Source organism: Sturnus vulgaris, chromosome 16 (genome assembly GCF_052056855.1).
Source record: "Sturnus vulgaris isolate bStuVul1 chromosome 16, bStuVul1.hap1, whole genome shotgun sequence".
NCBI classification, from domain to species: Eukaryota; Metazoa; Chordata; class Aves; order Passeriformes; family Sturnidae; genus Sturnus; species Sturnus vulgaris.
The window spans coordinates 4,580,952-4,593,599 of record NC_142258.1 but is presented as its reverse complement, the minus strand read 5'-3'; the positions used below and the strand labels follow the sequence as shown (position 1 = coordinate 4,593,599).

Genomic DNA, 12,648 nt, shown 5'->3' with positions numbered 1-12,648 from the left:
TCTTTTTGAAAAAATAAGCTTTGCCAATGCACTCCTAGAATTGTACATCAGTGGAAGGGAGGGAGAGAAGGTCCCAGGCACCTCCACCTCTTACCTGCCTTGGCTAAGTGGCAGAGTTGTCATCTTTTATCTCCTTTCTGCTCAGCAGGCCTGGCTCCATTTCCTACAAGCAGCTCTAACCCCACTGAGAGCTGCATTTGAAAGCAGGAGCCCTGAGCTCTTATTTCAGGTACACAGGTCAGCATTTTGAAAACAACCCCCAGACACTGATTCTGGGTGTTCACTAAACACAGGGACCTACTCAACCCCCAACACTTCCCATCTTTCCAAAATGGGAATCTTTGCAGTTATCCCAGCCCCAGTCCCCTTGCCAGCCCAATGCAGTGTTTGCTCTCATTCAGGCAGCTCACTTCAGGCTGTGGGCTTTGTAGGTTAAGACAAAAAACACTTTTCATTTTGTCTCAAACAGAAAAAGGCATCATTTATATAAACAGCTACAATTTAGGAAGTTCACTTCTAATACTTTAGAACTTTGTTGAATATTGTTTCAAATAAGAAAGATTATAGCTGAAAGCAAAACATTTTTCTATTTATTCTATGCACATAACACATAAGAGCTCCAAACTGCAAGAGTCTTTACTTTTAAAAGGGATAGAGGGCACCAACTAAAAATCTTTATGCTTATTTAAAATTCATACTGATGAGCATTAACAAACTTTCATTCTAAAAATAAATCTGCTTCAGGTCTTGCACGTTACTCTGGATTTTTCTATCTAGCCCAAGATAGCACTGGCACTGACCAGAAATGGGTGAGTAAATAATCCAATCCACCATGCTAATTTCCATGCTATGAGTTATTTTAAAGTAGCAAACAACACTTACATAATCACAGCTAGTTCAAGAGAACCTTGAGGCATTTATCACATTAATCTTTTAACTCACTAACATTTCAAGTTCACTGTGCCCTTTAAGAAACGTTTGAAAATACTGTGCTGTGCTTTTGCTACTCCAAACCACCTGAATTTTACTCTTTCCAAGCAATGCATGGACAAAGGTATATTTACAAGAATATTCCCTTTAATAAAGGAGCTTGTGAGGAAGGAGACTATAACCCAGGTAAAGATAAGCTTTCCTCAAAAATATTCATTGGGAAAGCAGTCCCAAGGGAGGACAGATTGGAAGTTCAGGACAAAGCTTACATAATCTCTTCACAGGGCATGTAAGCAAGCTTGTCAGAGCAGGAGCATTTTAACAATGCTAAAAAGCTGCAGTACTGTAATGTTCATACATTTCCAATTTCCTCCTGCCCCACATTGATGTCACTATGCTGTCACATTTGGAAATACGAAATGTTTGCAAAAGTTAGGTACAATTAGAACTGAAAATTAGACCTTTCCTGGCCAATCCAGCACGGACCTCCTCACTGCACTGATGACAAACCAAAGACAGATGATTAAAGCAGCCCCCCCCCAGCTACCCTCAGAAGCAGGAATCCGTGCTCTAGGCACTGATGAGGTTAAGCACCAACCAGGAGTGAGTCATTCTCAAAACACCATCAAGATAACCTGCACCAAACACACTCAGAAAAGCTTCTCTGGCCATACAAATCATATTTCAGTCTTATCAGCACTGATAGATAAGCTCTTCTTAATAGTTCAGTGCGTTTTTCAGCAAACTGCTTATTTCTCAGTATGAACAAAGGTCAGCTGCTCTCACACTTCATGTTCCTGTCCAAAGGCTTTGCTCTGCATGGGCAGAAAGATGGGCATGATCTGCTTTTACTCACTAACCCTCACTCCCTCATCTCCAGTTTTCAGAACCCTGGTATTAAATAAAGCCTGCAATTCCAAATTAAAATATATTGTGCCCTCTTCCAACTCTTGAGTACATCCCGTTGTTTACAGATTGGCACACACACATTTCAAATGAAAGTGGGACTGAAAAGAACCTTCTAGTTTAGGTCCTGTCTAGTCCTTTGCTATTTGAACTCATCTCTTCCATAACCCTGCAGAGCAGTAATTTGGATACCTTTGACTCCACTGGAAGCTGCATTCAGAACTTTAGTCTTTCTAAAAGTAACAACCTCCTTGTAACTGTATTCATGGCAGCATTACAGAAATTTGATTTAAATGCCAGTGCAAGCCTTAAGGATAGCTGGAGGCATTTCTCACCAGTATGGATCCCCCTTCCTTCTCCTCCCTTCTATCCATGAATTTCTTGGCAGCAATTACATCTCTCACCAGACTCTGCCAGAGGCTGTTCCATTCCACACTCAGTGGGCTCCCAGGCTCCCTCCAGCCACCTGCTGCATCCCCCACTATCTTCTTCCACACTGGCTGACCAGAGCTCTCAAGAAACATCTCCCAAGACACTTGAAAGCTTTCACCTCCATGGCAATTTTTCTCCTGGTGCATCCCCTGTGTGAGAATGAACAGCCATTGGAACAAGCACACAGCCCTTCTGGTCCTTTCCACTGCATGTGCTTCGTTTTCCAAAGGAAGTTTGTATTCAGCTCCCAATTCCATGGAGCATTGAGCTTTGTTTCATTGAATTTTGTCCCATTTCTGCACTCTAATCCTTAGGGTCATTCAGTTCTGCATATCCAGCTTTTGTGTATTTATGAATCTCTGAACTTGGCATCATTAGCCAAGTTTTATCAGCACACACCAAATTTTTGCACCAAAACCATTAATAGAAATACTAAATAAAGCAGATCCTAAGGCTAATCTTAGAGGAATTCTACTTATCCTTGCATTTTCCTTTCAACAATACTGAATCTATCCCTGTTTAAACAACTCCTATACATCCTATAATTCTATTAATTTCCATCTTCTCCCCCATGGTTTATACTTTCCCAAACGGTTCCTGTTTCAGTGCAGTTCAAAGAAATAAAATTTATTGTGATTTATTTGGTAAGATAATCAATTCCTTAGACAAAGAAAGCTGTTACATCAGTCTGGCACAATCCATCTTGGTACTCCTTGATCCAATGAAGAAGGGAGATTCCTTGCCCTGTAGTTAAAGGCCATGCCCAGGAGTTCAGGGGAGCAGCATACAAGAGTTTGAACCCTTACTGAAGCATTTTTGTTTTGCTTCTGTTCAAAAAAGGCCTCTGCATTTAGAGGAGTTTTGAAAGAGGCATTGCTATGCTAAAACAAAACCATTCCCAATATGCATGTATGGGATGTGCATTTTTGCTTAAAAGTTTCCCTGCAAAAGCTGAACTTGGGGGGTAAGTGAGGGATAATGCACTGCATATCTAAGGGAGAGGAGAGGCAGAGCATGTCGACAGCCCCAGCTTAAAATTTAGAGCTGAAATACTGAAAGATGCTAAAATGGAAATGGAAAGGTAAAATTAAAACTGAGCTGGAGATGATAGTGGTTATTGGGTTTTGGAAGCGATCAAATGATAGGCTGAATAAAAATCAAGCACAAGCATTTGAGCTGTCTGACAGGAGCAAACCATCCCCTTGCTGATTAGTCTCTGCTATTTAAATGATAATTTCACTTTAAGGCAAACAGGACTGCCTAATGCAATGAAAATGGCTCTTTCTAAGTGTCTGTACTTCTGAAAGCTTCTCCTTCACAGAAGAGTGAGCAGTGAAGTTCAAGCCATTTACACATAACATGGGTCACTACATGCTGCAAGAAGCCAAGCAACTTCTACCCAACTGTCTTCCAACAGTGTCAAAGAATACTGGCAAGAACAGCTCAAAATGAAGTGTCTGACTGGTGAGCCCCCCATGGCAAATCAAACACCTGCTATGGAGCACAAAACACCAGCACACATTTCTTAAATACTCTCCACACAGTTCTTGTACTCAAACTTCTCAAGTTCCCCAAATCATCCTTCCCCAAAGATGGACAAAGTGCTAAGCTATTGCTTAACAGCTTTTTCTGTCTCCAGAATGCCAGATCTGTGATCCTGGGAAGACAATCTCTTGAACTGTTCCCAGAGCTTTGAAATGCAAAGCAAGGACAGATATAGTTTTGATCTGAGCTTGCTTACTTCTCACTCTGATTATCTGATTATACATTACAGCCTTGCTTTGCCTCAATGTCAGGTGCTCATCTGCTTTATTTTACACTCTTCCTATCTCTCCTTTAGCCTCCAGACTTATTACTCTGATATATTCAAATGGAAATAAAAGCAGTAATGGCAAAGGAGAAAGAACACTAATATTTTTTAACATCAGAGATAAGTACAGTGTTCTTTGGAGAAAATTACTATCAGATAGGAAAGTCTGGCAGAAGTTTTGCCATTTCAGTGAAGAACTGTAAAACACAGACCTACAACTTAAAGATATCTATGAAATATGTTTGCTTTATTAAAACTAAGTGGATAATCCCCAAGAGAATGGAAAATACTAAACTCTGGTTAAAGTACAGATTTGACATCACACTTCTAAGCACATATTTAAATCACATTTAAATGCATTACTCCCAACACCCAAACAGGGACTGAAGGCTCCCCAAATTGCATCTGACTTTTCTGTAGCCTGGAGCTTCAGAATTTGAGATTACAAAAGGAGCATTTTCTCCCCACGAGGCACAGCAAGTGTTCTGGCATGGAAAGCTAAAACCTAAGGCAGCGTGGAAAGTGAAGAATAATGTCCATTTTAAAACAACACAACAGAATAATGAAGAATAAAAACCTTAGGGCAGTCCTCCAGCATATGCTGCATGTCACATTCAACAGGTGACAACTTCCTCCAAGACTTCTCTATGTAAAAATTTGTGGCTTCAGCAGTTCCACCATTAGTGTAAGACAACCACACATAGTTTTCTCTTTAAACTTGCACCTCACTCTAAAGCCAAAGATGCCCTTTGGAACTGCTCAGGCACTTCCCCCTCAAGAAGCAGTTAAACACTGCTGAGGCAGTGCTTCCATCTTTCACACACACTAAGTCCTCCAGATACTGAGCACGTGTTTATTTCTATATAAACACAATGATTACCCTCATCATCCCTTCCAACCCTGCCTGCTCACTGCCACATCCCCCTGCCCTGCTTTGGAACAGCACAACCATTTATGCACCAACACAGGAGACCTGATGAGGGAGCAGATCAGGAATGGGATTGGTGTTTCCCATTTCAGATTGCTTTTCTGCTCTGCAGGGACACCTCTTTCAGCTGCAGAGTTCACAGAACCAGAAGGTACCAGGTAGGAACAGAGACAGACACTGGAGTCAGAAGCTCCAGATGAGACTGGAATGACAGAGCAGCTCTAAACTGGAGCTAACTCGTCCTGGCAGAACAATGCAAGGGAAATTCAATATTAAATATTATATTCAAATATAAATCAATATTAAACTCAATATTAATCCTTGTGCAGAAGCCAGGAGAAAGCCCTATTCTGAAGCATTTGAGGGACTATTAGCAACCTGCATACATTGGTGAATGAAGAAAGTGAATTCTTTAGCATTTCCCAAACCTTCACCTTCAGTAGAAGGCAAAAAAGTAACAGTAAAATGCAGTACTGTGCCTGTACAGGACAACAGCAGATAATCCATCCATGAGGTAAACTGAGATCTCCTAACAATAAAAGTTTCTCTAACAAGCACAGTGCTGTCTGGTTGTTGTTTTGGTTTTTGATGCTTGTTTGTGGTGGTTTTTAATTACTTGTTCCCCCTACGCAGCATTTATCTCCCTATTGGGTGCCCTGGAATTCCCACTGTGAGGAGACAGTTTGTTTTATACTGGGAATCTTGTAAACAGCAGTCAGTCTGTTCACAGATCATAAATTACAACTATTTATGAAAAACTAGAGACATAGAACATGAAGCTTCAATATCCTCATACTATGCTAATCCTAATTTTCTCCTCCAATTAGGGACAAAGCTCTAAAGCTGAGGGTGCCAACCCAGTGCCAACCCACACAAACCAAACTCCTCACCCTCCCCAACAAAGAAATTAGCACTGTAGTTCAGGTCAATGGTACAGTTACAGAGGGGAGACAGCACCAAATGCTTTTAATTAGACTGATTTCTTGCTTGGTGACAGAAGACCACAGGGCTACAATATGCTATCCCATAAAAATATTTGCTCCACCATGGAATGATCATGCCAGAATTATGGCATTACTGGAACCAGCAACAATAACCCTCAGCCTTGTCTTGATTGGTTGCAGTTAATTAAGTATCCAGAGTAACATGAGTAATTCAAATTATTTCAACATGCACTACTTCATATATCTGTCAACAGGTTTTTTTTTTAAAAAACAGTAACCACTTACTCATAATGGACATTCAGAGAAAGACAAATTACTACCTTGTGAGAAAGGAAAAGATTACGAGCTTCATTCACTACTGCAAAGATATTCAATGCCTTGGATGGAAGAGAGCGCACAGTAGCTAAGCATAGTTAATCAAGATTCAAAAAGGAAAGTAGAGAACTCCAATATTCTCCTTTTACTTCTATTCACTGAAAAAAAGAGCACTAATCCACCACTAAATGCAGAATCAAGAAATCCGATTCCCCTTTCCCTCCCTCTCTCCTCCCTTCCCCCAGCTCCAAAAGCAGAATGTGCATAGAAGGACTTCCCGTACTGAGTGTAGCACCTGGGTAATTACGAATTACAACTGTGCAAACCACTGTACTAAATAGAGATGCTCGCCACTTAATTAAACCCTTTCTTAGAGAGGAAATGCATACACATTCACACTATCTCCTCTTCTTAATTGGTCTCAGACACTGCAGGAAGTTAGTCCCCAAGATCTGTCAGCCAGCCAGCCCACAGATGTTTCAGAAAGAAAACCAGGTCAGCATTGCCAGGTTCACTTCTTTGGCTGGAGGCGACAGGTCAGCAGATCAGTGTCTGCTGTCTGCAGCTGGCAGCTCCACCAAGGGAAATGGTCCCTCAGCACTGGCCCAAATTCCTGCCAAACGTGCACTTGGCCCTGGCCAGCCAGCTCCCCCAACAGCCACAGCAGCCCCAGGAGATCCCACTGCTGCAGCCACCTGCACTCACTCACCTGGAGGGCTCTGTGGGCATCCCCAAACCCTGACTCAGTGAACCCCAAGTGCCTCTGGCTCAGCCTCACACCATCAGCACTGGGGGCCAAGATCTGCCTCACAGCAGAACTGCAGAGGGACACGACTCAGAACACTCCAGCCCACAGCCAGGGTCTTTGAGCTGCACACAGGAGTCCAAGAACACTTCTCTTCTGACACATCAGCCTCACTCTAATTCCCACTCTGTATTCCATGGCCCTTCAGAAAAAAAACACAGCTGAGACCCCCACCTTGCCCCTGGTGGAAAAAACTGAAATGCTGCTGAAAAGTTGTATGAACAAAATATTTTGGTTTTTCCCACACATAAACACCAAGCCTGAGCTGACAGTACCAATGGCAACAGAAAACAGTGCTCCAGAAAGGAAAGACTGACTTAAGTAGGCCATGATCAATATATCTGATCACCAATATAAAATAATTCTGCTCTGTATACAAAGATCTTTGAGCCTAGCAGGTGCATCTGTAAAAACCTTATACACATTACTTCCACTAATAAAAAACTCCAAGCAAAATAAGAAAGAAACAAAACCAAACCCTATATCACACATTACTATTTATTACCTCAAAAAAGAAAAAAAGCTTGGATTAAAACTCCTCTGAAGTTGCTTGTGGCCCACCTGGCAGTCTTCACCCACTGGTATAACTCTTCAGCCCAACTCCAACCTTTCAAGACTTGTAATCTTCTGCTACTTATGGAATAACACAAAGACAAATTTAGCATTAAACCTTGTCAGCTGCTATCAATGGCTATCAGTACTTTCAGTATCTGAGTTACTGCCTCAGCTTTAACAAATACCTGATGCACATCTTTTTGCATCATCCAGTACTCCAGAGTATATCTATTTACAGATAGCAAATCACTTGCCTAATTCATTAGAAGACAAAAACAATATCAACCAAACACAGACAAACAGCAGCAAAAGAGGCTTATTTAGATTAATAGCTCACAGAACAAGCACCCTCATTTTTTATTTGGGCATGCTGCAGAGGGAAAGGCAGAACAACAACAGAGCTGCTCTAAGAATGTAATTCTAAGGCTTGGGGTGGGGAGAAAAGAGCCAGGCTGCGAAGAACTCCTATTAAAACAAGACAAAATTAAGAATACGTGGTGTAAACATGAAGTTTACAAAGTCAGTTAGAAAAACACTGCTTCATATTCCATTAGAGAAATCTGCACAAACCATTTTCATATCGAGTTACAGCCTGGAGGACTGGGCAAGGAGACGATGACTGCATGCAGACAGCATTAAAGAGAGTTTAAAAGTTCTGCCGGCAGCAATGACGAGTTTTCCTGACATCAGCTGCCCCTTCCCAGGGCTGATGGATTCACACCGGGCTGAATCCGCTCCTTCCCTTCCCTGCAGGACAGCGGGCGCCATCTCGTGTGAGTTCTGTGCTTTGTCACCCAAATAAAGCCGCCGCTGCCACCCAAAACCTCCCAAAAGTGTTTTTCTGTTCAAATAGATTACCTGTTTAACGGCAGTAGAGGAACTGCCTGGAAAATATCTGTAAGCTAGAACTCCAATGCTGAAAAAACAACCGAGTGTGTCATGATTAACATGGTTTGTCAACAACTCCGTTACTCAAATCTCAGATTTTGAAGAAACAGAATCCACATCTGCACATCCTGGAGAGGCAAGAGTACAAGAAGCTTGTTTTCTCAACACAACCCTTTCCTAATAACAGTCCTAAAAAAGCCATGTATAAATATCCTGCTATAGGACAGTACATTCCAAAATAAATAAGACTTTCTACTCACAGAACAAGAATTTAACGTTTTGTGGATTTTCCCTTTACAGCTGAAACCAATTCTAGAGTAGAAATGCCAAGTCAAAGCAACACATGACAAATGTATGAAAACCCCTGGCAGCATAACAGTAACACACACAAAAAAAGACCTAGATCCACAATAAAAACCAGAGCCAACTATACTGCAAGGAAGGCAATAAAAAAGCTCAAGAAATCCAAAGGACATATAACTGAATACAAGAAAGATGACAGATTTATCATGTGTACATATGAACCATATATAGCACATATGATGAGTCCTATTTTATTATCTAGCTGTACAGCACAGGGATATTCTGCTATAGAGCTACAGCAGTTTTTGTTTCCACTGTTTATGAAGAGAGAAAAACCCAGGAGCTTACAAGTGGAATCCAGAACGAGCAAAGAGAAGATTAGCCAGAGTCAACTGTTAATTAACTTGTTTTCCCCCCACAAGGTGAAGCATTATAAACTCTCTTCCATTGTCACCAAAAAGAGACCACTACTAAAAACAGCTGGATTACCACCACACTCCTGAAAGCTGCACCTCCTTCCCAAGTATTATTACATGAAATTACACTGCAAGGGCTGATCATAAGCCAATCTGACAAAAAGCCTACTGGGAGCAGGCAATCAGTGAACAGAAACCACTGAGAGCAGACACTGAGCAAGCCCTGTGGAAGTGCTGGAGGAAATGAAAAATCATCCTCTCCTAAAACACCACACGCTGCATGCACTTCCCTTACATCCTCTGTACCAATAAAGAACCTGATAAGAAAAGATGAGAAATCCTAATTTATTCCCTTTTCCCTTTCTTATCTAGTTATTAGTAAACAGAACATTGCTCTGGCTCTTTGGGACAATCAGTCAACTTGTTCTTGTTTCTTTTCTACAATGAGATGGGCAATTAACTCCTCTCACACTTCCACCATTCTCCAGGATCCATCCAGGACAAAGATCTCTCACCATATTCATTGCCCTCACCAAAAATTAATGTAATTCAGGCTGTAAAAAGTCTGAGCAAGAAAAAAAAAATATATAAAAAGAACAAAAAGGGAGGGAGGGGGAAATCATCCAGTCCCACTTGCTCCAATTGCATGAAAAGATGATCTTCCTCAAGAGCAATTCCCCTTTCTGTAGAAGGTGCCAATAATAGCACTAAACAATATGGCCCAATCACAAAACTAGCACTTCACAGTGAATATTCTGATTTTAAATGAAGGAGTTATTAGACTTCAACAGGCAGAATCACTTGGTTCCATTTCTCTCCCACTGTGAAATTACCTCGTTAAACCTTTAACAGCTTGAGGTAAGTAAAAAGCTTTTACTCCAAAAGGTTTTGTGAAAAGGATTCCTACAATTTCTGTCCATACTTTACCATAGGAGACTTAGCATAATTCCATCTTCATCTAAACGTATGGATCTTCAGCAGGTGCAGGAGGGAACCTCAAGCATGCTACCTACCAACTCTGGAAAAGGTTTGTTATCCTCATTAAACACAAAACACTGAGAAAATTAAGGGAGCTTTCCCAAGTTGAAACACAAGTATCTGTTAGGTGAAGCAGTGCTGTGTCTAAACCATATGTGCATTTCCAAACAATCCCAGCAGTGTGCACACACAGCTCTGTGGCTGAGGATGTGGAATGAATGGAATGGAGAAACAATTGGCAAGATGAGGTCCTGCTGTTCATATTTCAGCTTTGGCCCAGTGTGGAAGGTGATGCTCCTTTCAATTATTTACAAAGAAGCATCTCCTTTGCTCGTGTAATAACACTGTAAATATTTAGAGAAAATAAAACAATGTTGGAACATGGCACACAGAAGATTCATACATACACCCAACACCTTCTGCAGCAGAAGAAAATTAACAGAAATCCCACTATTTCCAGCTGCCTTTTATACCACATACACAGGGACCTTAAAAGATCTGGTTCACTGCTCCAGATGTCAGGCTTCTTCAGCTGCTCTAGGGAAAGAAAGTCACAACATGTCTAGCAGCTAATTTTGATATCCAGATTTCAAAGGAAATAGGTTTACAACAGTTTGCCACAAGTAGCACACATTCTCTTCTCTGGACATCTAAAATTCTTAGCAATTCACTTATTAAGCAAGCGGAATCTCTAAGTAAACAAAAATGCAGCTATACACAAAAAGTTCCAAGAATTCAAAACTGATGCCCAGTCTCAAAGATATTACTCAAAGTGACTTGGTGAAAAACATTTCTTAGTTCGCAAAGTTACTTTAAAAAAATGTGCATCTTATTTTCTTCTCATATATAATAAAATGTACTAGAAGAGCGTCCACATGAAGAAGGGACAGAAAGAAAGCATGGCCAACACACTTAAGAAATCAGTCAGAAGATTCAAAGTCTCACTTCCCTCCAGAGCTGTGAGCACATACCTGATATTTAAGCCAGTGCTCTGGTCCAGTTTCTCCCAGCTTTGCAATTTTCCCAGAAGTTTCTAAAGTAAAGATTAAAAGCAGAGTTAGACATAGATGCATGTTCTAACTTTCATAGAGTTAGAACAGCTCACTTTCCAAAGTTTTCTCATAATCCTCCATGCAAAGTCAGTGTCATTCCTTCTCCTTCTGTGGATTTCCTGATCTTATCCAGCATTTTTGGTTTGTCATTCTGCAGCCTTGAGTATCAAGATTCTTACCACTCATCTGTTTGACACTACCATGTCTAGACAGAGTTTGATGCCAGAAAAAGTCTTTCCAGCAAAAGAAAAGTAAAAGAGAAACATCAAGGCTAAAATAGACACTATGAGATTATTCTTTACACCAAATCTCCAGCTGAACAGGAGATACCTTTTGCCTTTTACACCTTCCTTGCTGTAACTCCCCTCATGCTGACTTTCCAGTTTGGGAATGTCTGGTTTGAGTCCATTAATTAAAGGAGGCAGCATATCCTAAGTAACACAATACAGGAAGAGCCTAAAAGTCAGGCAATAAAGGAAACTCCTGCTCATCCACCAGATGTTCCCAGCTCCTCACCTCATTTTCCAATTCCACAGTCACTAGCTGTGCTTGGACTTTCTCATAGCGTTCCAGTTTTCTTTGGAGACCTTCCACTTCCTCCTTAAGCAAACCATTGTTTTCCTTCATTTCCCTGTGGTGAAGAGAGAGACAATTGCTACAGATTCATGCAACTCAATTCCCCTTCACAAACTTTCAGATATAGAGGAATCCCAAGGGAATCATGACATTCAACTGACTCCCTTCTATAACCTTCACTGCAAAGCCACTTCTACAAAAAAATATAGCTTTATTGAAATGATTTTTTTCTACTCTAAATACCATCCTAATTATGCCCAAAGAAGCTGAAGCTTTGTGTCTGCTTTACTATTTGTCAAAACAAGGGTAACAAGACTCTGAAATCTGCTTTTCAGTCTGACTGGAACACAGCAAACAGAACAGACCTGGGCTTTGGAGCACTGCTTGGTTTTACCTCAACAGAGGTGTACAAGGGTGAAATAAAACTGTACCAAAAAAAATGACCTTTAATCTGTTGGTATGTTTCAGTGTAGAAAAACATGCATGAGAAAAAATTCCAAGATAAACAATTTTAAATTATAATTAAATAATTACAAGACCAAAACCTAGGAAAATTACTTAATTTTTAAAAAATATAAAGTTGACAATATGACTCATGTAAAAAAAAGACAAGCAACAACAAAAAGGCATCCAACACTAAGGCTATTTATTTCACATTGCATTTAATTTTATTTTCCAAATTGATTGCCACTTTGACAATCCAGAAAGCCTACTCTACCAATGGCTGTATCAGAGTGCCTTAGAAATTTAAACAAGACACTTTCTAAACATTATGCTGTATCCACAGGCCTTTAAAACAGTGGTAACAAT

General features: G+C 40.6%; 1 protein-coding gene across 5 annotated transcripts in view; it reads right to left on the bottom strand.

Moving 5' to 3' along the window:
• The window catches only part of MAD1L1 (mitotic arrest deficient 1 like 1), a 346,624-nt gene that overhangs the window by 325,711 nt on the left and 8,265 nt on the right, over positions 1–12,648 (bottom strand). For 4 of the 5 annotated variants that reach the window (XM_014870221.2, XM_088174320.1, XM_088174318.1 and 1 more), the window contains exons 8-9: positions 11,779–11,893; positions 11,182–11,243 (exon numbers count right to left, since the gene is read on the bottom strand). In XM_014870221.2, coding sequence (XP_014725707.2) covers positions 11,182–11,243; positions 11,779–11,893 — 177 coding nt within the window. Of the gene's footprint in view, positions 1–8,195; positions 8,299–11,181; positions 11,244–11,778; positions 11,894–12,648 lie in introns of those variants that run through there. The other variant, XM_088174322.1, reaches the window with a different exon arrangement.